General features: G+C 40.4%; 2 protein-coding genes across 2 annotated transcripts; both read right to left on the bottom strand.

Annotated features, from left to right (window-relative positions):
* Nucleotides 1-2,530: 2,530 nt before the first annotated feature.
* On the bottom strand, nucleotides 2,531-14,319 carry LOC108926598 (solute carrier family 2, facilitated glucose transporter member 3-like). Its single transcript, XM_018739363.2, has 11 exons — nucleotides 14,092-14,319; nucleotides 13,625-13,703; nucleotides 12,345-12,443; nucleotides 11,086-11,246; nucleotides 10,650-10,890; nucleotides 8,419-8,581; nucleotides 6,084-6,271; nucleotides 5,712-5,816; nucleotides 5,404-5,502; nucleotides 5,067-5,270; nucleotides 2,531-3,242 (listed from the first exon to the last, which is right to left on the bottom strand). Exons 2-11 carry the CDS (start codon nucleotides 13,637-13,639, stop codon nucleotides 2,961-2,963), a joined length of 1,557 nt encoding a protein of 518 aa, XP_018594879.1. The 5' UTR covers nucleotides 13,640-13,703; nucleotides 14,092-14,319; the 3' UTR covers nucleotides 2,531-2,960.
* A 2,483-nt stretch (nucleotides 14,320-16,802) lies between these two features.
* Nucleotides 16,803-21,545, bottom strand: LOC108926569 (guanine nucleotide-binding protein G(I)/G(S)/G(T) subunit beta-3-like). Its single transcript, XM_018739308.2, has 8 exons — nucleotides 21,489-21,545; nucleotides 21,138-21,283; nucleotides 19,251-19,314; nucleotides 18,907-19,069; nucleotides 18,456-18,522; nucleotides 17,800-18,001; nucleotides 17,450-17,666; nucleotides 16,803-16,909 (listed from the first exon to the last, which is right to left on the bottom strand). Exons 1-8 carry the CDS (start codon nucleotides 21,543-21,545, stop codon nucleotides 16,803-16,805), a joined length of 1,023 nt encoding a protein of 340 aa, XP_018594824.1.
* Between the last annotated feature and the right edge of the window lie 5,570 nt (nucleotides 21,546-27,115).

The raw sequence follows: 27,115 nt of genomic DNA, 5'->3' as shown, positions 1-27,115 counted from the left end.
AAAGTTTGTCACCAACACCAGCAAAGACCGGGACAAATGGTTACCGTTCCTCCTTTATGCATACAAAGAGATGCCACAAGCATCCACTGGATTTTGTTGCTTGTATGTTTTGGGGAAAATGTGTGATGGAAAGAAAAAATATGTTTTATAACGCTGAATGGAAGTATGTTTGTGTTAAATATATTTCATTGTGTGATTGTTGGCAAAAATATACAACACACAGTTTTCATCCTCATTCTGTAACAATCTCTTTTACATCCTGCTACAACATATTCATAAGCAAAAACTAAATGAAGATATTCAAAATGCAGGTCTCACTGACTTTGAATAAACATACATAGAAGGCACCTGGGAAAACCACGCTACAGTAAAAGCCCAGTAGTACAATGCACAGCAGCGTGAAGAAGTTACAAATGGGAGAGAAAGCCAAATATGGACACTATTCATCAAATGAAATTACACAGTACTCATTTATACTGGAAGCAGTATATCATGATTTAACAGTGCATGATAACACAAATATACACTTAAAATACATGTATACTTTTTCTCTATAATACTTACAAAGAATTTTGGGATTTAAAGCACACAGCGAGATAGCTTAGGCAAAGACTCCATGTGTATTAGAACCTTTACGTATTTATAAACTAAACCCTATATTATGTGGTATTAATGTTGCAACTTTTAAAATATTACACATACACGCACACTAATGTTACTTGAAGTTACATAAATAAATCCTATGAATATAAGGTCTGCCTGTACTACAAGTGTTTCACATCGTTTTAAATTACTTGTATGTGATTAACTGAGCTGAGACCTGGTTTTGTAAAGTGACAGTGTTAACATTGCTAGACTTTCCATCAACCTTATAAATAACACTAAATTTTGTTTGTGATATTGAGTTACATCTGTATATATACATACACACAGTCTGAAGCTGCTTGTGTCAAGCAGGGTAGCGGCGAGCCCGAGCCCAACCTAGCAGCACAGGGTGTAAGGCTGGAGGGGGAGGGGACACACCCAGGACAGGACGCCAGTCCATCACAAGGCACCCCAAGCAGGACTTGAACCCCAGACCCACCAGAGAGCAGGCCCTGACCAAGCCCACTGCGCCACCACACCTCCCCCACGCACCTACATATGCATATATATATATATATATATACACATACACAAACACACACTTTTGTCTGGTTGTTGCATGTGTCGTTTAAGTTAGCTCTTATAGAAATGGGTCAAGTGTTTGAGAATGTTATCCTTTTGGTTGGTCAGTCCGGCAGCTTTATTCTGTGGTTGCGTCTACCCCACACCAGGAACTCTAAAGCTTGTTGTCATTAAGGGCAACCAATCAGAGATCTGCATCGAATTAGAGATCTGCTTTTTGGGCGAAGATTCATTCTTCAGCAGGACAATGTCTCAAAACAGACTGCAAAAACTACTAAGAAATGGCTTGAAAAAAGATTAGTATTCTGTAATGACCCCATAGCCCAGACTTAAATGCAACTGAAAACCGGTGGTATGACCTAAAATTATTGTCCACCAACACTCTCCCTCTAATTTTGCAGAGTTGGAGCAAATTCTCATTGAAGAATATGGAAAAGTTCCAACATCTAAATGTGCGAGGCTCATACAGAAATACTCAACTGTCAGGAATCAAAGGGACAGGGTTTAAAAGCAGTTCAACCACCTCTCTCAGGTTGCAGAATCTCCCAGAGACAACCATCCACTCTACTCTTGCCTGAGGCCCATGACTCTTTGCCCTGTTTCTCCTGCCCCCCTCTCCCCTGTCCTGTTTCCTAGCCCTACGACTTGCCTAATCCAACTTTAATCATCGCACTCCAATACAACTTTGAATTCGCCTGCTGAATGATGTTTGCACCTGAAACTTCACCCATCCATGACCACGAGTTTTGTCTTGCCTTGCAATCATAAACAAAACTCCACTGCAATTGGGTCCAACCTCTTGCCTCCCGTCTTGTGGTTGTGACAAATCTAGTGTAGCTGGTGCTAGTATATCACTAGCTTTTTCTGTTGGTTTCCTGTCCTGCGTCTGCTTTGTGCAGCTGCAGTACAAGAATAACTGTCAAACCTGCTTCCCTCTCCACCCACACCAATCACAATAAACTCTCCTTATCTTCAGTGGGTACAGTAACAATTCATTACAGTAAATTATCTGTTTATTTTAAATTGTCATCTGCATTTTATTTTTAACAAAAATTTCATTATTGAACGTTCTTTGCAGTCTACCACACATAAGAAAAACACAGTTTGTTTCCGAAATGTACTGCCTAGAAATATACCCATTAATGACCTCATTAAGTGTTTGAAAATCATGAAGTAAGAGGGGAACATGGTGGCGCAGTAGCACAGTGGGTTTGGCCCACACCTTCTCTCCAGTGGGTCCACCCGGGACATTGAGTAAGTCCTGCTTGGGGTGCCCTGTGATGTACTGGCATCCCGTCCTGGGTGTGTCCCCTCCCCCTCCAGCCTTGCACCCTGTGTTGCCGGGTTAGGCTCCAACTCGTTGCAAGCGGCTTCAGACAGTGTGTGTGCGTCTGTATGTGTGTGTGCGTGTGTGTGTGTGTAATCATGAAGTGACTTGTGTCTGGATCCAGATCTCTGTCTGTTGGTGTAATACTCTTGTATTATTGACATGAACGTTGCTTTGGAGAAAAGCATCTGCTAAAAGGAATAAATATACATGTAAATGTAAGAGTTTTCTACCTTGCTGAAATCATGGGTTTATAGTTATACTGGTCTTTAACAGTGCTCTCATGATAGTTTGGAAAACTGCCATAGGGTTTTCAGATGGGCTGGGAACATGTTATTTTTTCCATTTAAAATAATGCGAAATCAGATTTTGGCATCTTAAATTTTGGTGTCAGGAAAGGATTAATTTAAAAAATCACGTGACTGTATGTATACACACATAACTTTTTAGGTACACCTAACATGGTCTATGAATCATTTGCAGTCTTTTCAGGGCTTTTAATCTTTTCCTCAGCTGGGACATCCTCTACCATAACTTTCTCTTTAGTAGGGGAAACAGAATCAGAGCCCTCAACCTCAAGAGGAGGAGGCTGCGAAGGGTTGGAGGCAGGATTGGCAGAACCACTGAAACCACGGGCAATGTCTTCAAAGGTCCGTCCCTTTGTCTCAGGAACATAAAAGAAGGTGAAGACAAAGAAGATGATGAGAAAGATCATGAAGATGATGAAAACATAAGGGCCGCATAATTCCTAGGGGCAGACAAAGCAAAAAAGAATTTATAGAGTACACAGAAAGGAAATACAATATGGAGTATAATCATAGCGAAAAGGCATGCAGTATTTTTACATTTACATCTGTGTGTGCAGTGACTTAATTTTTCTACAAAGAGCCACAAATCTCATGCAGAGATAATTGGTATAGCCAGGAATATACTGATAAATATACTAATAAAATATACATTGATAAACATATTAATAAAATGTCTGTTAATATCTCATACTGGTAAATTTAATTTGAATTTTCATATTTTTTACTACAATCATACTCTGAAACATGCCTCTTTGCATTACGAGAATTTAGCTTTCAGGATTTCTTTTAATATCTCCATCTCAATTTAGGAGGCATTTCTTTGCATTTACAAGGACAAAATTTGGATTCCACTCACATACCATGTTCTAGTCTCCACTAACTCGTTTGCTAGTTTCACTTTATAATCACAGCCCCCTTTTTGTTAAAACCATGTCAGATTGTTTAATGAGTGTGCAGTGCACTGGATTGATTTTAATCAACAAACATTTAGTATTTCAGTGTACGGTACATAATTATGAAAGAGCCGAACAAGCACAAGTATAAAACCATAAAGTATTCTAAAGTAATCATTGCAAAGGAGCTACCTTGTTGTGATAATGATCATGTGTTATGAAAATGTTAAATGAAAATTAAAAGGTTCAAATTTCTAATAATCTTGAATTATTATTACACACACACACACACACACACACACACACACACACATTTTCTGAACCGCTTGTCTTATACGGGGTCGCGGGGAACCGGAGCCTACCCAGCAACACAGGGCGTAAGGCCGGAGGGGGAGGGGACACACCCAGGACGGGACGCCAGTCCGTCGCAAGGCACCCCAAGCGGGACTCGAACCCCAGACCCACCGGAGAGCAGGACTGTGGTCCAACCCACTGCGCCACCGCGCCCCCCATTATTATAATAATAATAATAATAATAATAATAATAATAATAATAATAATATATTGATGTCCAGCATGTTTTAAACTTTAGGGAGGAAACAATTTTTCCACTTTTGGACTTGTACAAGAATTATACAAAAGTATTTATATGACGAGGGGGCGCGGTGGCACAGTGGGTTGGACCACAGTCCTGCTTGCGACGGACTGGCGTCCCGTCCTGGGTGTGTCCCCCCTCCCCCTCCGGCCTTACGCCCTGTGTTGCTGGGTAGGCTCCGGTTCCCCGTGACCCCATATGGGTCAAGCGGTTCTGAAAATGTGTGTGTGTGTGTATTTATATGACTATCTATGTATCAAATGAATGACTTAATGATAATATCTTTTGTTAAAACAGTTAAAGTAAATAATTATGCTGCATTATTCAATAAAAATTTTCAACGTACACATTTAACATTCAGTATGTCACGGTAATTTTCACACATGCAGCCCTCAAACCATTTCAAAATAATGACTGTGTACCTTTGCCTAAATAGGTTAGACATACCTGGCTTAAGACACAACAGCATGATTGCACACTTCTAAAATATAGCAGTTATAGGCTCAGCTGGAACGAAAAACTGTACAACATACTGTATATTTTGTAAAGACTACAATTTCCCAACCCTGCTTGTCAAGAAAAGGGCTGTGTTGAGCCCATTGATGCAAATGACATTTGCAATAGTAGCTAAAAATATCATGGTCACTACTTTGTAGCCTCATTGATAAGCCTAACAATTCTGTAAAAGATTTGGATTAACAGAGACTATGCTTGTTGCAATTGAAACGGAACAAGAAAAGGAATGTGAATGTACAAGTATCCAACAAAGGACCCACCTCTAGTTTAGGAAAACTGATTCCCACAAGGAAATTAGATGTCCAGTTTGAAAAGCCAGCCAAGGCCATAGCAGCTGGGCGTGGGCCTTGGGAAAACAGCTCAGCCACAATGAACCAAGGTATGGGCCCAGGGCCCATCTCAAACATTGCCACAAAGGCAAACACTGCTGCAATGCTCAGGTAGCTTAGAGACTGGATGTCCTTCTACTTGAAAACAAGTCAAGAGTACAAACAAGTTAAAGTTTAGGACTATTACAATGACAACAGCTTGCTTTACTGAAAAGGCAGCAGAGTAACATGGCATTGAAGGACTACATAAAATAAAAACAGAACTCACCAACAAAAGTGCAATTGTCAAGAGTAGGGCACTAATGGCCATTCCAGCCAATCCAAGGAGATGAAGAGTCCTTCGCCCTGCCTTCTCTACCAGGAACAGCTGACAGATTGTAACAAATTTAAAATCAATATTAAGCAGTCTTTCGTCATTAAGTTTTTTTGAAGATTCCTCAAGCAAAAATCGGTTATATTGGGAATTTTCTCAAGGATATAATTTAACAACTGTTAAACAGTATAAAATCTGACATACAAGATGTTCATGAAGTTCAGGGTTAAAATAAAATTTTCAAGACTGGTTTCAATACACACCGATACTATAGTAAATAGTGTGTTGACAGCTCCAGCTCCAATTGTGGCATAGATAGGTTGAGTTACACCTGCAGTCATAAAAATTCCAGTGGAGTAGTAGAATACCTGAAATGACAGCATGAGACACAGTAAGAAACAGTGGGCCAAAATGGACAAACTCACCTTGGCTCTTTCCAAAAAACACAAAAACTTTTCAAATTATGCACTAAATGAAAAGAATGTGCACAGTTTACATTGGAATCATTGGTATATCTGCCATTTGAACTCCTAATGTGAATTTCCTGCCAGAGATTAATAAAGTATTATTTTAGCCAGAGAATAAAGTTACATTTCTCTTGATCAGAGGAGTCATACAACTTGCAGTCTACTCACAGCATTTATTCCAGAGAGTTGCTGGGACAACTGCAGCATAATAGCAATGACAATGGGCTGTCTATATAGTGGGGAACGCAAGATCTCAAGTATGGTCACTTTCTTCTCCATGGCCATTTTCATGCTCTCTTCTTTCATCTCTAGCATGTCTTCAGTCACATCGTCACAGCCACGCAGTTTCACCAGTGCTGAAGGGCACAATGATACAGTTAGGTGGAAGGGGAGTAAAAGTAGAAATCATAACTATAAATTTATAAGTTGCAATATTTATGATGCAGCTGGTTGAGTAGAGGTGAGAGTTGCTGCCTTTGGACCTGAAGGTTATAAGTTTGAATCCTACTTCCAGCTGTAATGCTCTTGAGCAAAGCGTTTACCATAAATTGTTCCAGTAGAACAATTGTCCAACAAGGCAAAGGTCAGAGCACCGGTTCCTAGGTTACCACTACAATAGATCCCCAGCACTTAGCTTAAGATTTTTATGACTAATGATCTCTACCCTAACTGGAGGGGTTCATTTGTGCTTTCTCAAAATATAGCAGCTAAATTGCTAAACTGACTGGTTGTAGGATCATCTGGGTGGCAGACATTTAATCATATATTGCAGGCTGAGTATGGTTCTGTAATTCTTTCTGCAGCTAATAACTAAATTCAGTACAATTCAGGGCATCTTTTTTTGGAAAGGCTGAGTTGGAGGTGGTGAGCAGAGATGCTTGAAAGGCAGGCGGAGATGTGCAAGGAAATGTCTGTAGCTCCGGGCGGAAAGAAGAGGAACAGCTGGGTATCATCAGCACAGCAGTGGTAGGAGACTCCGTGGAAAGTAATGATAAGGCTAAGGGAAGACGTGTAGACTGAGAAGAGTGGAGCCCAGTACCAAGCCCTGTGGGACGCCAGTTGAGAGAGGGTGAAGAGATGATTTGGACCCTTGCAAGAGCGCTTGGTAGAATCTGACAGGTAGAACTCAAACCGTTTCACTACAGTTCCTTTGATGCCAAACTGTCCAAGACAGAATCCAGTGGTTGACAGTGTTGCTGCAGACAGGTCGAGGAGGCTGCTCTTTCTGACTGGAGAGGGCGGTGGGGTCCCACATCAATATTTTTTCAGGGGGCCCAGAACTCCCTAGCTACGGCCCTGGGGAAGTGTGAACACTTCCCTTCCTCTGAAGAGAAGTGTCTACAGCTTTTGCCTACCTTGTGTCTTCCTTCCTCCTCGTCTCTGTCAAACACCTGCCTAAGCCCTGCGTGTTCGTCTTATTTCATTGAAATACTCACAAGTCAACGGATTCACTTTATCAAGGCTGAATAAACTCTGCATCTGGGTTCATAACCACTACAGTCTCTGAGAAATTCCTGACATTAGCACTTTTTTCTTCATTTTTGCTTAGGGTTCGACCAAGCGCTACTTCAACAAACAACATTTTTACTTTAGGACCCAATATTACTGAAGATGATAAAGAATCGTGTTCCATCCAGGATGTGCCCCCTCAGCCTTGTGCCCAATGATAGTGAGATAGCCTGCAGGTTACCGCAACCCTGCTCAGGACAAGGTTATTGAAATTAAATGGCTGAATGGACGGATGGGCGGACAGACAGAAGGGTAAACGGTCAACTGACCTCTGAGAGTTTGAAAGCCATCAAACAGAGGACAACAGACATTTGCAAGACATCTGTGCCCCCTGCAGACCACATTCACATTGCATGATCCTCAGGGTCGCCAACGGATCTATTTTTAAAGGAAGCGTCCGCTCATTTCTAGGATATGACAGCTGACAGCTCTTTTAAATTTTTTATATTAATTATAAACAGCACTGGGTTACAGCAACATGCTGACAGAAGTAAATCATTGAGAAACTGAGAATATTTCCACATACACTTGTGCTTGAATTTAGGAAGAAAAAATCTGGACCAGAAGTTAGAATTATTTGCAAGTCCATACTCTACTGAAATAGAAGCCAAATGTTTTTATCCGTCAATTAATTCAGAGCAGGGTTCTGTTAAAAACATCAGATAAAGATATAATGAATTAAACATTCACTGTAAGACTAAGAAAATTGTTTTCATAAGTTTATACAGTACAGTTGTGTCTCCCTGTACCAAGAAAACTGAGTGTAAAAGAGGAAGATACATTTTTTTACATTTTTCCATTTTACCAATGTAAAAGAAGCAGGAATTTTATCAGTCTAGTCTGTGTCTTTCTAACATGTGAAGTCTTCTGTAAGATTCAGCTACTTTGGAACTGATTTAACTTTTAATTCAACTAAACTTTGGTATAGATTCATATGTTCTACAATCAGCGGAATATTACAAAGTTTTATGCTGGTTTGGAAAAGTGGGCATACCTTTGCGGGCAAGCTCCTCCTCATTCCTGTTGATGAGCAGGTAACGGGGGCTCTCAGGACAGAAGGGTAACAGTATAAATTGAACCACAGCTGGCAATGCCGTCAGTGCGAGCAACACGGGCCACAGCCTATCAGAACCCAGCAACACCTCCAGACCAAATATCTGCAGAAACAAATATTGCAAACGACAGGTCTCTCTACTGTGCTGAACCATGGGATGTGCGAAATCCAAGCCAAGGGTGGTTTAACCTTGATTCTGGAGTGGTGTGGCATAAGCAGGTTTTCTTTCAGCTTTCTTTAAACTACAGTGGGTCGCCTACTTACAAACTTTTGAGTAATGAGCTTTGTGCTGTTACGGACTTTTTGTGAGAAGTATTTAGTATTTATTTTTCCATAAATAAAGGAAGCATGGGGGGTGCGGTGGCGCAGTGGGTTTGGCTGTGTCCTTCTCTCTGGCAGATCTGGGGTTCAAGTCCCACTTGGGGTGCCCTACAACGGCCTGATGTCCCATCCCGGGTGTGTCCCCTTCCCCCCCAGCCTTGCGCCCTGTGCTAGCAGGTTAAGCTCCAGTTTGCCACGACCCCACTCTGGACAAGCGGTTTCAGCCACTCTGTGTGTGTGAGGAAGCATCCAATTCAAATCACATACCAAAGTATCACCCTACAGGCAATAATCACAGTAAGGGCTGCCTGCTCTAGCTCTGGCCAGGGTTCTTTATTGTACCTGTTTACTTACAGTAGATCATAAAAACCACTTTGAGGGGTCTCAGAATGCCCAGACACATGCACAAGGCTTCTGGTTCATCAGAGGGAGGAGTTTTCTCCAAAGCATTGTAGAGCTCGGAGTAAACAAAAGTGCATCCCACCAACAGACGGAGATACAGAGACGTGTTTCTCAAAGTACAGTCGGTTAGTCCAAACCTACTGCTTTTGGCAGTGCACATTGCACAAGTAACTGAACACAGAATTACAACAGAATTATAGCACTGGCAACAAACACCTGGCCCACTCCAAACATGTCTACTAACCACCTTGGAGAGATGGGTAGCCACAAATTGACTACTGTAATATATGAACGCATAATAAATTAACAACACATTCCAGTGCAACTTCACTTTTATCAACTAGTAGCTCTGAATAAACTGCAGATTTTATTTTTTTCCAACGAAACCTCTCCGTTAAAATTAAAATGATCCCTTAATAGTTATTATTGTGCAACCAAGAATTTTGAAACTTTCCCCAAGATGCATGTGCTCTGTATGCCTGCTGTAACTCAGGAACCAGGGGTAAGAATTAATAACTAGAATTAAATATTCATAACTACCACAGTATCCTCTTCACAGGATTGTATGTGCAGATGAAACTGTGAAAAGTTTGGATTTCTGTGAAGGATAGGTTTATATACAACTTTTGAAGAAGACTCATGTACACCTGAGGCTACTTTAGTGCACCACACAATATGTTAGGCATGCTATGGTTATCACCTGACAGAACTGTGCAAGAATGCTTTACTAAATGCACCTTTCACATCATTCACACCAATCAGAGTAAAATTGTGTTTCATTTCACCACATACATTGCCATGCAAAACTGCATTCATGAAAAGGTCCGGAACATTCTGTTAAGGATTTTTGTTGTTTGCAACTTCTTAAAACAGTTAAGATATTGTATTCTCTTTTATTATATCTGTTTGCTGTCTTACTCTTGTCCAGATGACAAAACTTTGTAAGTTTCTTGAGATTTGTAAGTAAATATTAGATCTCTGAAGTTGGTGAGGGGGGTGTGGTGGTGCGACAGGTTCAGCCAGTGCCCGCTGCATGGTGGGTCTGGGGTTTGAGCCCTGCTTGGAGTGCCTTGCGATGGACTGGCGTCCCGTCCTGAGTGTGTCCCCTCCCCCTTTGGCCTTGCGCCTTGTGTTGCCAGGTTAGGCTCTGGCTCGCTGAGACCCCCCCCCCTTTGGGACAAGCGGTTGTTGACGATGGATAGATGGATGAAGCTGGTGATGACACAAGAATCATCTTCTCTGGTAAGCCAATACATATATTTGGGATTTAGCTGTATATAAAATTGTTCAAAGCATACCTGAAGTAAAATTAAGAAGAAACTACAGTACATTGTATCAAGACTATTAGATTTTTTTTATACTTCATAAAGAGCATTTCATTCATATTATCTGTATACACAATGGCAAATCAGAACTGATCTAGTTTTGTTTCAGCTGGAACTCCTTACCTGGGCAATTAAGATTCCCACCACTACTCCTAGTTGGTGCAGTGTCCCAAAAGCCCCCCGAAGGGAGGTGGGGGACACTTCTCCAACATACATAGGGGTCAGGCCGGTACACAAGCCACAGAACAAGCCAATCACCAGCCGTCCTGCAATCACCATTTCAAATGAGGAGCTCAGGGTGGAGAACCCCATCAGGGCTGCACCAATCAAGGCCAGAACATTAACTATCATCATAGAATTACGCCTGGAAGGACAGTAACAGAGAGAAACAGTGGACAGTAGAGGTCAGTGCTTTGCTTTGACAAGCATTATTTAAAGGTGATAGGAAGTACTGTATATCTGCTCACTGGAGGCAAGTGCTAGGAGTGGATGGGAGGTATATCTTTTTTGCTGCACACATAATCCCAACACCGTGCTCCCCCATGAGGTCATCACTTACCTTCCAAACTTGTTCGCCATAACTCCAACACTGAAAGACCCAACCATGCCACCAACACTGAAGACGGCCACAGAAAAGCTCCAGATAAATGTGCACATCCCAGGACTGATAGGCTGCTGGTAGCGTTCTATCCAGGTATCATTGAAGAACGTACGCAATTTCTGATGGGTACAACAAACACAGCAAAACACCTCACAGACCCTGACATCATGCATACCAAGAACCACCTGAAAGCACCTTCAACAGGAATATCTGGAGACCCTGAGCATACCTGCAACCTTTCATCTCAACAAAATGTCAAGACTGGAAAATCCCTTGCAGTCTTGCAATATTGTCTTCATGATTGCTCAGATGTTGGAAACATTTGAGTTTCCTCTTTGTGTCAAGTCTTACATATAGTCATAATCCCATTAGTCCACAGAAATCTTCCATGAGCTTGCCAGCACTTTACCAAGCACTGTATAAATAAATTGTAGCATTGGGATCCACTAACTACTCTGTGCATCTGATTACAGCTAAGGACACCTAGAATAGTGTAGATTGCTTTATGCGCAGTGGTTGGGAATGAACAGCATATATTATGTTTCAAAGAGACCGCGTTTATAGCGGACTTTGCAAAAATGGTGTTGACCCATATACCCACACCAGTGACTTTACAAGGTACACCTGCTTGATAATGCAATAAAGGTATGCATATCTAATAAAGGGCTTTTGCGTGAAGCATGTGTTATGGGACACCCCAACACCATGAGCTGATCTCTCTTAGGTACTATCAAGTCGATGTTGACATATGGCAATTCTATGGATAGTTGACCTGAACTGTGACCTTGACCTGAACCAAGGATGATGTTTTTTCTAATGAATAAATGCATCTGTTTTTTTCAACTTCAATCTTAATTTCACATGTGATTAAAAAACAGAATATTTAATAAAAATGAGTAAACAAAAATAAGGGAGTAGGAGATTGACGTATGCCTTTTAAGACATTTTTAGAGTTATCAAAAATTTTCGCACATAATTTGTAATCTTGGAAAAGTATGCTTTACAAATGAGAAAAGAGTTCTGCATATTTGTATTTATGGAAGCTTTGTATTTTAAAATGTACTGTAGGTGCAACAATGTAAAAAATGACAAAAATTTCAGTAGCAGAGAGATTTTTGTTTGCAGTTATATGGTACAGTTAAATTTTCAAAATACAGTGGAAAAATCAGAAAATTGCTGCCAATACTAAACTCTATATGACAAAGACATACATGTACCTGTTCCGGAGCATTTATTACTCCAGTGTTGTAGCCAAATTGCAGGGAACCAATGACCACAGTTGTCACAGAGAAGAGGAGATAACCAGTTATCTGTTTCTGGTGAGGGGCAAGAAAAGGAACAGACCTGTTTAATGTGCACAGTAACCAACAAAGGTTACAGACTGTATTACTTAACATGTACAGATTACCACCATAATCACACTTTATTGAGAAATATTGGACATTACATGCACAGTATTTAATTGCCGCAGTGCACATATACACTTTTTTTGTGTACACCATATTCCAATATTCCTGTACACAAGAAATGCAAAATCACCATGACAACATTGGGTACTTGCATTCTTTTCGTTATTTGCTAATGACTAATACCATTGCACCATTCTGGCTGTTACAGTGCTATAATAATTACTTACAATGATTCACTCACCAATCGATACACCAGTGAAACACATTCTCTCTCAGACAAACAGATACAATGGGCAATTTAGAGTAACCAATTCACTGAAATGCATGTCTTTGGGTGGAAAAACAGAGTACCTGGAGGAAACCCAGGCAAACGTGGGAAGAACATGTAAACACCACACAAACTGAGCAATGATCAAACCCACATCCTCTAGCACCACCAAGGCATCGTGAGACAGTGCTACTCACACCTGTTAAGGTATAGGGCAGCTAACGGCCTTGCTCCATCTTACATTAGTGAAATTATTCACTCTTACATTCCAGCACATTGTTTACAGTGTTTAGATGCCAGATATTTCAAGTATTGACAATTAGTAAGATTTCAGTGGGAGGAGAAGCCTTTTAGCAATAGAGAACCTGCACTCTGGAATAAGCCGCCAGGTAGTATACAGAGTCCTCAGCCCTTGAGGGAATTAGTAATTAGGCATCTACTGAGGAGCTCTAAATTAGGAGATGTACCGTAAAGCGTTCACCAGCTTGAGAGCGTCAACCTGCTCAGTTCAGACGGCCTAAGGCCGGCCCTGCCCAAGCTGCCACTTGTTTGCCCTTGTTGAGATTTACACGCTCAGTATTTCTTCCCATCAATCCATGTTGGCGTTGGAAGCAGCAACAGTGTCACTTTAAGGTAGAGTTGTGAATTATTCAAAACCATCCATTATTATGACAGAATCATAATGTCTGAAGGTGGAGTAGGCCACGCTAACATCTTCTGTTCACCACCTCTCTCAGTTAAAACCACCCTTTTCTCTGGCCAGATAAGAGAAAACCTGAGAAAAAAATGATTTCTTATTAACAAGCAAACAAATAATTACCTTTTGACCTTCCATTTTAGTAACAGCTCTTCTTGCTGCCCGAAGACTATACCAAGTGACAGTGCAAGCTTGACAAATCCTATAAATAGCCAACAATATCATTAATAAATCGTATTATTTAGAGGAAATATCATAAGAAAATGTTATAATTCATACAATAAAAAGCCAAAACATGCCATTATACCTATTATTGCTAGTATATCAAAAACACTTTACTGCAACAACTGACATGACTGATGACATGACATATCACCCGATTAATTAATTTAATATGTATATTAATTCTTCTAATTCAAAGAATGAAATGAATCTTTCAGTATAATATGCTTAAAAACGTAGCAGAACAACTCAACTGTCTCATTTTCTGTTACTTTCGGCAACAGGGCAATTTATTATTACATTCCAGATTTGTCTCTAATATCATTTTGATCCCAAATTATTACAAATTTAAAAAACGTCACACTCACCGGCGCAATTAGCCTCTCTAAAATCACGCCACTTTGCTCCCTTTTACTTCGTTTTACACAATTTCTTCACGTCCACCGAAACATCTTCTCAGAAAAAAAAAAAGGACTCCAAGATCTAAGGGCGGGATGCAGCGCCAGCGCGTCCGTAACCCGTGTTACATCAAAGTCGTGACTTGGTTTCGCGTGCCATCTCGTGACAAAATACCTTGTTGCAAGTGGCTGCGTAACCCTCCCCCCAACCCCCCCATCAGCAGGTCTCAGCGTCTCACTCCAATTGGCGTAGAACCGCAGAATTTATGTCCCGTGTTGCTTCCCCACAATTCTCCGCGTCTGCGACCTTGAGGAGAGCAGCGACCGACTGCTGATGATGATGCAACTGCCGATGTTCGGCACGAGCCTCCACTGTTGGGCTCCTGTACCTGTGCAAATGAACTCTCTTCAATCTACATAACATTGTATATATAAATATATATATGTATGTATAGCGTTTTTGACTATCGGCTAAAATTTGCTTCTATTTTTTTTACATTTATTCACATCTACATTTATTCCCAGACGCTTTTTTTCGAAAGCGACGTAACGTACGTGTAAGAAAAAACAATTTGTATTGGAGAAAGAAGAGACATCGTCGTTGCTGACGTCGTGTAATTCTTAAGTACAGGTAGTTAGTTTCTTACACCATATATTATGCACCAATGCAATGTTCGTCATATTTTGAAATGATTAGCATTGTGAAAATTGGACGTGAAGGGGGGGAAAAAAACACATAGTTCATGGAATGTTGCAGTATTTGCAAGAGTGTTATACAAATATTTTGTGCCGTAAATACACGAAGACGCGCACACAGCCTAACATTTATAGGGTGGAATGGGCGGGGAGCTGAGCACTTTCTTTTCAAGGGGGTGTCAAACGTGATTCTTACTCAAATTCCACGCACGGCGAAAGTGCTCGAAGGTGTCTGCAAGAATAGTTCCGTGATATTACCCGAAAGAATGCAAAATCTCATTTCAGACTGGAGAGGAAACGGTGATGGATTCAAATGCTGAATGTGATTACAACAATAGTGACGTTTCGGAACAGGCTTGTAAAGAAAGAGATGACAGCGCAGGCTGTGATTTTACTGAAGAATTACACCCAGTGCTGCTGCTGAGTTTGTGCATTAAGACTAGACAGATTCTCTTTTTGGTTTCTTATTAAACCGTACAAACTGCTCCAGCACCACTAAAGCAAAGCAGCTTCTTTTTCATCTGCATCCAAGGGTTGAACCAGATGCACTTTGATTTTATCCTCATGATTCATTGCCAGTCTTGCGGTGTCATTGATGCAACAAAGGGATGCAGAATGGATTCATATTCTACTGTTTTATTAAACAACAAAAATCATAAATGTGGCTGTCCTGGCTGACTTTGTGGTGTGTGCATTGCACTCGCTCCAGCTGTCCTCTACTCTTCTATGCAGATTATATGCAAAGGTCCTGTAATAATTTTGCCCACTAGTGCTCGAACCTTAGGTAGTACAAAAGGAATGGCAACTACTTAAAAACTGCTGGACGTTAACTAGACATGCTCACATATGTGTTATGAGGAACCCAGCTGTACAAGTGTAGTGCTTCCCCAAGTAGTCCTTGGTGACCTTCACAAAAACAGGTAAATTGCAAGACATTTATTTTGGCCAAACATTTTTGTGTTTTATTGTACATAATTATATTTATTGTTTTTTTGCTGTTGTTTAATTTAACAGTCAATTAAGGAAGTGTATGTGAGTTCGTATGTGGCTTGTCTGTGGAATTATTTATATAAATGGTATAGTTCTAATAAATTTAGATTTTAATTCCATTTTTACCTTTAAAGCAACATCATGACTTTGAAGCCCTAGAATTTCACAACTGTGAAGGTGAATGAAAGAAAACACATTTTATGTTTGTCTGCTCTTTAAAAGCACTATATAAAATTGATATCAAGTTTGATTGTATGGATTTATCAACTATTCAAGTCGTCTATAAAAACAAAAAATTAATTATTGGGCTTTCCAACATGAAAGGCAACGTTTTGTGCTCTCAGAGGTTTCATACTGTTGAAATGACTCCTTAGTCCAGTTGGATGTTAAATTTTCACCCAAAAATGATCAGTTACAAAATGCAAATATAATAACGGTAAGATAATGAGGAAACCTTAACTACAAGTGTTTGAAGATAAACAAGGCAAATCTGTAATGCTAAATTTGACTTTATTAAATGTCCTGTAACAATTGCCCTTTAAATGATGTTTTTTTTTCCTTTTGTTTTTGCAAAAACCTAACAGTGCAATTTTAATTTTTATAATAGGTAGAACAGTCCAAAGATGTTTAAAGCATTGTTGAAACTATTGAAGTGGTTGCCAAAGTTATAATACTGATATTTTATTATCTGTAACTTCTGTACATATCACATAAATTCTTATTCAGTGCTCTGTTCTCTAACATGTCCCTTTCTGCCTCTCATAAACCTTAGCTGGAAGGAGACTGAGAGAGAAAGAGTGAGAGCATAGAAGAGCAACAAATAGTGTGCTATAAAGAAATAAATACTATTTTTTCCAGCATAATTTCCAGTTCTCCAAGATCTGATCCTGAATGGAAATTTGGGTTCTCTATAGCGTTCCCTTTCTAGCTCATTTTTCCACTTTCTGTCTGGCTCTCCTCCCTGTGTTCCTCATTTTTCTCTCCGGAGGATCCAATCAGTTCCAGATCTTCAGAAAGCTGTCCCAGGAACCCGTGCAGACGCACATTCCATCAGGTGGCACCCCGGTGCAGCTCACTCTGTTGTCATGGCCAGCCAGCACACCTGGGACACAGAGAGGTCACACAGCTGGATCACACCCACGCTGACAGTAAAGTAGCCCTTAAAGGAACATGGCTCCTGCAGTATGTTTGCTTGTAACAGTTCCCCCTCTTTTTGCATTTTGTGACTTTCCAGCACTCTGATTTTCATCACCTTCGTCAGCCTTTGTGTGCTGTTCTGTGACATCCTCACTGAGACATCATCCACTGTTTTTTTCTATGACAAACCACACCCTCATCATTGCTCTGTAACACCTTCTCTCCAACATTCCTGCTGAGGCACACCAAATCCCTTCTGTACGCTGCTCCGTGACATCACCGTTGGGACAACACCACCCTCAGTGCTCCTCCACTATGACACAGCACAATCTCAGTGTGCTGCTCTCTGAAATGCCCTGTGTAGCACCTTCAGTGTCTCACTGTATGATAGTGTTTGCCAATGTGACACTACATACCCACTGTGTCCTGCTTTGTGAAACACAGCACCTGTGACAACCCCATTACATCCCCTCTGACAGACTTTTCAGCATTCTGTTCCACTCACCCACTCTTTCAGCCTTGAGTGAATCCCAGATATTGCAGTTGAAGTCATCATATCCAGCCATAATGAGGCGACCAGAGGTGGACAAGGCCAGCGATGTTACACCGCAGTTGATGGTTGGATCCTGGTAGCTGATCAACTCCTGATCGGAGCGCAAGTCAAACATCTTGCAAGTGCAGTCGTCGGAGCCTGTCACAACAGTGGTCCCAGAAGGGAAAAACTGGGACAGAAAGGAAGCAGATGAGTCGAAGCAGGGGCAGCCCGAGCACATGCTTTTATATGTGCAACATTGTGTGTGTATGTATGTATGTATTTGCTCATGTGTGGGCAATGTGTATTATAGTGCCGCTCACCGCAATGGCATTGATGTCACTCTCATGACCTTGGAAGGTCTGCTTGCAAGTACCGTCTCGAATGTCCCACAGTTTGGCCTGAGAGTCACAGGCTCCAGAGATGAATAAGTTCATGTCCGGGGAAAGAGCCAGGCACATGCAGTCTCCAACGTGGTTCATGAAGATCGTCTTCTGCTTACCACTTTCCAGATCCCAGAGAGCACTGAAAAAAAGTGAAGAGGGTCAGGCCAGCAGAGGAATCAGAACCTTCAGTTGGAAGTTTTTGTTCCTTTCCCCGGTGGCCAGTAGGTATACTTATAGCTCTATAATAAGTTCTTCATTATGGTAGCCATTAGTTGACTATCTTCTTTGTTTGTATCAATTTTTCTTGCTGTAAGCCTGTGTTGAAGCGCTCTGTGTCACTGCGTGAGAAGAGCGCTCTATTGAAAAAAAAAAGAATAATAATAATAATAATAATAACTAAAGGTAGAAAAACCTTTCCTAAGAAAAAAACACAAAACTAAGTAAAAAATAATCATAATATGTTCCAGTAAATGGTAACACTATTTCTGCGCCACACTTATGTTTTTTCTTTTACACATTTGTCTCAAAACAATAGGGAAGTCTCCCTAACTATAATTTGCAGCATTACCCACTAATGAAAACAAACACATTACCAGGTGGTGTCACCAGAGCTTGTGATGATTTCTGTGTCACTAAGGAAGCGGCAGCAAGAGAGGTAACCTGTACAGAAACAGTGACATTGATAAAAATATCTCACAGAGAAAGTACTTTTTCTGTATTAGTTTGTCAAAGGAAGAGGAAAAGGTGCATGTATCTGTTGTATATCTGCTGCTATATGTCTTACAAAAGGTGCTTTATGTGTTTCAGATGGTAAAAGATTGGCTTCTTTGTGCATTTGCTATTAACGGTGGCCTCACAGAAGATGTGTTGTTTGCTTGTTCTTTGTGGATAGCGGCAGGCAAAGGCCGTCTCAGAAGATGGTGTGCGGATCAGCAGCTCAAAACAGCCTCACTGAGGAGTTTCTGCGAGTGTTGTGTTTGTCAATTTGGCAATCAGCCTCAAATATATGATTTTTTGTGCTCCTTAGCCCTTTTTGCCTGGTACCTGTGTGTGCATCAAGTTCTTTCAAAGTCTTCACGTTGCCATCTTTGCCCTTGAGGTTGTAGACAGTGCACATATTATCAAGACCACCACTGGCTACCAGGTTGCCAGATGGTGCAAAAGCACATGTCATCACCCATGAGGATTTGAGTGGGATGGCATTCACCTGGAAAAATAGATAGATAGATAGAGAGATAGATAGATAGATAGATAGATAGATAGATAGATAGATAGATAGATAGTGTTGAAAGGAATAAAGGGAACACTGTAAAGAAAACAGTCTTCCTGACTGGACTAAAACTGAGGGCACAGTTAATAAAAACTCAAAATGATGGTACATTCTTTACCTTGTTGGTAGTGTAGCTATCCCACACAATGAGTTTGCCATCCTGTGATGCACTGACCATTAATCTAAGTGACAGAAAGAAGATTTATTAGCGTGGATGTCAGTCAATATGCAGTGTAAAAATCATTTTGCCTCCACCTCTATACCTTCAAGTGTGAAGTCAACATTTCAGTAACTGAACATTATACTCTGGTTCCTCATGTTATAATTGTGAATGTTTTCAACATAGAAAAAAGTTCCAGTTTATTTTTTAATTTTTTATAGTTTCTTCACTGTTTAATTTATTTATTTTTTTTAAATTCTGTTCTGGAGTGGGGGCGTGTGGTGGCACAGTGGGTTGGACCAGTCCTGCTCTCTGGTGGGTCTGGGATTCAAGTCCTGCTTGGGGTGCCTTGCGATGGACTGGCATCCTGCCCTGGGTGTGTCCTCTCCCCCTCCAATCTTTCACCCTGCGTTGCCAGCTTAGGCTCCAGCTCCCCGCGACCCCGTGTGGGACAAACGGTTTCAGATGGTGTGTGTGTGTGTGTGATGCGTGTTCTGGAGTGAACATTACCGGTGTTTCTCCACCCAGCCATTAGAGCTCAGCTGGATGGTAGGGGGCAAAGAATAGAAATGAAAGACCACTTCACTTGATTTTAACTGTGTTTACAGTTTGGGTCTGCTGTTTCTTTGTGCTGGTGGTCAGTGCCAAGATGAACAAGTTTGTGGGATAAACTGGTCCATAATCAGGACTGAATACTTTTTTTGTGGAGACAAGGTTTTTTTTAGTTTTATTTCATCATTTTTTAAGTTCCTTCAAAATTGAGTTAAATTATGTTTTAGTTGGGGGGACATGGTGGCGCAGTGAGTCTAAGGTTCAAGCCCTGCTTGGGATGCCTTGCAACGAATTGGTGTCCCATCCAGGGTGTGTCCTCTCCCCCTTCGGCCTTGCACTTTGTATTGCCGGGTTAGGCTCTGGTTCACCGCAACCCCGCTTGGGACAAGTGGTTGTTGATGATGGATGGATGGATATGTTTTAGTTAAAAAGTCTTAAGATTTTTTTTAAAATATAGCATTATATGAGGTTTTCACAGACCCAAAGCAGCAAACAAGTTGAGGGCTGTCTGTATTGCAAAGCTTTGCTGTGAATAAACTGTAAAAGTGATTTGGGATGTTGGAATTCCAGTTCCAGTTTTGTCTGTAAATTGAGAAATCACTGCATACTTAAAATACTGTATAAAAAATATAGCATTTTATAGGTGCATATACAATTTACGCAGTTGTTTTAAGTTTAAAAAGCTGAGTTTTTTACACAAATATACAAATATGAAGATTACCACTATACACCCTATGTTGAAATGGTTGCAGTACCCTTAAGTAAGTTACCTAAATCAAATTTTACTTGAATAAATCGGGAGCTAATCCCATAATAATCACATATTTGTGAAAATGAAGTGAATGGTGTGAATGGCAATAAATGCATGAAACAGTTAATTCCAGTTATCTTTAAAAGGGCATGGTTCAGTTACAAACTCATGAAAATTATATTGCAAAAACTGGCAGAGAGGGAAAAAAACTAACCCCGCATTAGGCTCCAAGCAGGTGTACAGACACTGTAGTTGTGTGTGCCCTGAAATAATGATTTGTGCAGGTCTGCATTCAACTCAGTCTGTTCAGTTTTCATGTCCTCCCTGTGTTTGCAATTCAGAGACGTGCAGAAGAAGACAAGGTTAAACAGCCGTACTCTACCTTATCATGAAACCATCAAAGTGGTCATCCATCAGTAAAATTCCTGTGGAATTGATGCCATTTACCCTATCCTATATGGTTTCATCAGACAAACTGCTTCCAATAGTTGTAGGTTCTGTGAAATGCTAAGCACTCAGTTGTGATGAGAGGTATTCTTTACCTGGAGTCTGAAGACCAGTGCATGGCATAGATCTTGGCCAGGTGACCTTTGAGTGTCTTCCTGGTCTTGAGCTGGACTCGGCCAACCACGGCTGTTCCAGACACCACTGCCTGCAGGGTGGTATCTTGAGCTGTCTTGCGAGCAGCCTGCAGAACACAGTGTAGTGAGGTCACTGGCACACTTCTGTAGCATACAATAGTACTAAAGCTACCATATCAATTTTGCATGAATACCATATTAATATAATCCTATTATATCCTATACCATACTAACTGTGAAAGATATAGAATGTCCAAAGTAGCATTCATTTATCAGTTTTACACCATATATCACTTTGAATGACAAACGTACCGCAATCTGCTCCTTAAGGGTGTTTGCCTCCTTGCGCAACTGCTCCATTTCTCCCATGACTATGGTTGGTAGGCGCTGTCACTGACAAACACTGAAAGAAATCAAGACTGGACCAACATAAAGAATACTTGTTAAGACAGCAGTATTTTCTTCAGTACTCTTTGTTTTGGCTTTATTCTTTATTACTTCTGACTGACACGGAGAAGCCTTGATGACATGCTATAGTCTGAAATAATTTGGATCTAGGAACTCAGCCCTCAGACATAGTATCAGAGCTCCACCATAAGCATTGTTTTCAAAGGCACAGTTTTAAGATTGCAATGAAAATAATTCCAGCAGTATGAGTAACTGTGATATGGCACAAGGCTATGAAGCACACAGCATGTGGTCTTTTCCTAGGGAAACAAACTGACATGTAAGCTTGTCCACAGAACCACCGCGTTGTCCTTTATGAAATTATGTTCACATAAACATTTTGTGCAATAATATTTTACAAATACTGTTTTGGAGAACTGAGTTTTGCATTGGTGTCTCAAAGTTTTTAACTGATTACCCATTGTTTTGTTTGTCCATATCAATACATGATTAGTGGCAAGAATAAGTCATGAGTAAAGTCACATGGGCACTAACCCAGCTTGCAATCCAAGAGAATCTTTTGGCCAGTTGGGTCTTGTGGGAGCCCACCTGGCAGTGAAGACATAGAGACTGGGAGTCAGGGTCACTAGGAGACTTCTTGATCCACTACACCACCTGCCCATGTATGCTGTTTAAATCCCATATGGAGAATTTAGAGAAGTACTTTGGCCCCTCCTGTCATCCGATTACTGTCTACTCTTTATTAATGGATTAACAAAGGAGTGAGAGAAAGAGCAATTGAGGGAAGACGTGGTGTTTAGGAGTTTTAATGGTTTCTTTAGTTTCTTGAGGGGTGACAGTCTATAAGGGAATTGCTGCTAAATGTGTATTAGGTAGATGTTTATTTCTTGTCAATATGCAATAATTCATGTGATCATTTCTATTAATTCCCACAGTATTCCTCGTTGACGGTAAGGTTATTCTCATTTGAACTGGATTTTGCTTACAACGTGGCATAGTATTAAGAATACACACACATTTTCAGAACCGCCTGTCCCATACAGGGTTGCGGGAAACCGGAGCCTACCCGGTAACACAGGGCGTAAGGCCGGAGGGGGAGGGGACACACCCAGGACGGGACGCCAGTCCGTCGCAAGGCACCCCAAGTGGGACTCGAACCCCAGACCCACCGGAGAGCAGGACTGTGGTCCAACCCACTGCGCCACCGCGCCCCCCTTAGTATTAAGAATATAACTTATAAAATTAATATAAATATAAAAATTAATTAGGGGGCGCGGTGGTGCAGTGGGTTGGACCAGGTCCTGCTCTCCAGTGGGTCTAGGGTTCGAGTCCCGCTTAGGGTGCCTTGCGATGGACTGGCGTCCCGTCCTGGGTGTGTCCCCTCCCCCTCCGGCCTTACGCCCTGTGTTGCCGGGTTGGCTCCGGTTCCCCGCGACCCCGTATGGGACAAGCGGTTCCGAGAATGTGTGTGTGTGTAAAAATTCATTAATTAATTTATTTATTTAAATATAAAATTTATTCTAAAAGACTATAGCTTACAACAATTCTTTAACTTTCAGTGTTATAAGATGCAACGAATACTTTCAAGATAAATTTCAACATCATATATAAGGCATACTATGCCAGAGTGGAAAACTCGATATACATTGACTGTTGCTCTGTGGAAATGGTAGAACCTTAAATATCGCAGTTGCATATCACAGTAAAGCTGCTTTGCAGCAGTACACTGTGGCTTGATATTAAGACAGACAGTACAATCAAGCTACATCACAACAAAAGTGGTCTCCAAACTGTTCCTCAAAGTCAAATATAAGCATGTAACAATGTGACATGTAATATTTTAAACTAGTACTAGAAAAAGAATGTGTCACTGGAGAATTTTAAGTTACAGTCATGTAAAATGTTTAGTATTCATTTCAGCCTCATAACCTCCTAAAACTGTACTACCTACTATGCAACAGATGTACTTCAAGATCTCCCATGATTAAGAAAGTTAAAAAATTCAAAAGTCACACTGATGAAAGCAGTTTAGTCATTGAACACAGAGGATCTAGTTTATTATTGAGCTGCAAAGACGAATTATCTTCAAGCGCTACTTGCTCGCAATGAATTTTGAGAGCTCCCAAGACATGCACCTGACATCGCTCTCCAGTCCAATGAACTACAGTGATTTTTACACAAAGCAGTGTTGTAAATAACTCACCTTGTCTTCCACAGTAGGATACTCTCCCTCTGCTTCCTACTCTGTTTCTATAGTGGAGCTTCTACCTTGAGTCTAAACCTTCTCTCTTTTAGGTATACGTCCTCACCGTCTGCAGAAGTTCACTTGTGGAAACACTTGCTGTGTTTCACTCTTCCTGAGGTTGGCTTCCTGTGATTGCTTTCACTGTTCTTCTGAGATTGGCTGATGGGGATTGGAAGGGATGAAGGGAGATCAGGGATGAAGAGATCAGTCCAAAGATGGAAGTAGAATGAGAGCAAAGGGAAGACAGAGGGGACAGTAAGGGAAGCAGATAAACCAATTGAGAAAGGAAATCAGGACAAGAAATGAAGGTGACTGAAGAAAACAAACAAGGATGTGAACAATGAGGAACAATATATAGTGGGTTAAAAACATGATCAGCAGAAAGAGAGTGAGGGAGAGGATCAACATGGGTGAAAGATAGGGACAAACTCTGCTGAGGCAGTCCAGGTCTGAAAAGAGCATCGGAAAGACAGACCTGCATTACGCCCGCTACTGTGACATATTAAGGGGAAACATTAAATGGTTACTTCAAATTTTTATACAATGGTGTCACATTTACGAGAAAAAAGAATATATCAAACGGGGATTTATTCATTCCATTTGATTATCTAAGATATCACTTTAAATTGTCTTTGTGCTTTTATCAAGTATGCAAAGATTTCATAATGATTGCTATTTCCATAAGCAGCAGTTAAATTAAATCACATGTCATGATATTAAAAACAAGGATTATCCGTGCTTATACTGAATATAATTTTCCTCATACATAGTTTTCGAGATGTGCATGGATGGGCACCAGGGTTGAGGTTGAGGAGTTGAATTAGATTGTCAGCGTTAATTAGCTGAGGCCACTAAATAAGGATCTTATTGGATGTTCGGAGGATCAACACAATCTAATTAAGGAATTAGAGCAGCTGAATGTAAATGTGCGTCACTGCTGACAGAGAGGAAAAGAGCAGGAAACTGGAGTGTATGGAGATGGGGTTGATAGGGCAAGGACAGAAAAATGCTCAGTTGGTGGAGCTTGCAATTCCATAAGTCTCTCCCAAGCTTGATTCAATAAGGAGACACACCTAAGAAGAAAGACTACTGTGCTGTCCACTTGTTTATATAAGAGTTCACAAATCTGTTACTGTTTGGATTTAAGGTGTGAATAAAGAAATTCCTTAGATAGTCTCATGACCAGAATGGCAGTCTCTCAATGAACTCTGGAAGCTTGGTCTAAAAGAATTCTTCTATGCATTAATTTTACCTGAAAAAAAATCACTTTACAATTTACTTATTTACTGAAAAACAGAAACTCCTCCAGCAAAAATGGCTTAATAATGGACAGATAAATTCTTGCACATGAAGATTTGTATAATATTCTTTTTCAGTCCTCTGAAAAACATTTGCTGTGTTCGGTCTAGAAAATATGTTTCATTTACTTGATTCAGTTGTTCATAAAATATAAGCACAACTAAATAAATTAGTTCTTTGCCCCATCCTCCAAATGCTAATTACAGTACATCCTCAGTTGGCCCAACTGCAGAAAAGCTAAGAACAGTTAAGTAGGTAACATAGTCTATTAGTGTTACTGTCTCACAGAAATATTGACTACGGTGCTTCATTTTATTCCTTTCAATTGCAGATTTGTACTAATCATCACACAGGATAGGGTTTGTGCTGAACTCAAGTGCAGAATGTATTTGCAGTAGAAAAAGTCACTTTGGAGGAACGCATCTGCTAAAGGAACAAACGCAAAGCAACAACGTGTGTACAGAACAAAAGCCGGACAGAAACTTGACTAAGGGCTGAGACAAAGGATGACACTAGGAAAAGGAAAAAGGAGCAATTGGCAGGAGGAATAGGGAGCTTGGAAGAATGGGAAAAGAAAACTCAAACAGGTTATGTAGATCACAATGAATGAGATTCTCCATGGAACCATCAATTAAGCTTCCTTTTGTGCTATACCTTGATGGTAGTCAGTCAGTGGTCGAGGCAGAGAGAAATGTTTGTTTACAGACTTAGCTTGGAATGTATATGTTTGAGACAGCTAGTGAGTGTGCAAAGTGTACAGTGACTTAGTGAGTGTGTACAATTTTTTGAATCACCATTGTGTAGCTGATTTATCATGTGATATGATTCTTACAGAAAAAATAAATACTTGGTTTTGACCTTTAGAAATATATTTATTCAGTATATCCAGGCTTTGGATGTGCACACAAACTGGAGGTTAAATAAAAGGGTTTTTATTGTTTTTCTAAACATTGGCGATATTATGAAACTTTAGATACTAAGAGTTCTATTAATTTCCATCCAATATTATATCATAATTATACAAGGCAGTTCACAAGAGTAGCATATGTTAAGAACTCTATAATGAAGGTAAGACAATGTAGCTGACAGTGTGATTATTCCGCTAATGTCTTTTACAGACAGTCCTGATGGTCAGATTGATATGTCAGGAGGATGCCAGAACTTTGCAGAGAGGACTCAGTGTGAATTTTGGTAAAAGTAGGAAGAAACGTTCTCCCAAGACGTTTAAAACTGGATGGCCTATAACCACTGCAGCTCTGAAAAGCAATGTGACATACGTTTTACTTATTGTGAATGTGAATCACTACACCCCAGCCACACTGCTACGCTCCTCCTCCCCTGCCCGCTTGGTGGTCCCACGGACAAAAGGTCCAAAATCAAAAGCACATGGGGTTTTAGGTTCTGACTCCAATGTGGTGGAATGACCTCCCCTTCTCACTCAGAACTGCTGAATCTCTATCTACATTTAAGAAGGTTCTAAAAACTCACCTCTTCCGCATTCAATTCTCCCATGATCTCTTAAGTGCATGTTAATTTGAAATTGTGTACGCTCACTAACTTTGTGATTATAACTGTTGAATTACAGATAAACCTTTATGCAGCTACTCATGTGATGTACATTGGTTCAAATGGTGGAAAGTAACAAAGTAACTGTGCTTTAGAATCACGCATTGGCATCTAAGTCTCTTTCTGTTGATGTAATTCACTCACTGTACATTTCTGTGAGATGTACATTGCTTTGAATAAAAATGTCTGCTAAATGAATAAATATAATGTAATGTAAGATAGGACACTTTATATTATATTGTAGAACAGTGTAAAAACTGATGTACTGCTTACATATTTGCCTAGTGCACAAGAGTGGGTGGAAATTAGCAGTGTAATTGTACTGAATTGTAGGGAGTTAGTAGCTGTTTACATTATTGCTGACATGTAAATTACTGATTCTACATTGTGGTCGTCTTCTATATTGTTAGTTTTGTGGGAT

This window comes from Scleropages formosus, chromosome 7 (assembly GCF_900964775.1).
Source record: "Scleropages formosus chromosome 7, fSclFor1.1, whole genome shotgun sequence".
Taxonomy (NCBI): Eukaryota; Metazoa; Chordata; class Actinopteri; order Osteoglossiformes; family Osteoglossidae; genus Scleropages; species Scleropages formosus.
The sequence above is the reverse complement of the archived record's forward strand: the minus strand, read 5'-3'. Positions and strand labels throughout refer to the sequence as shown.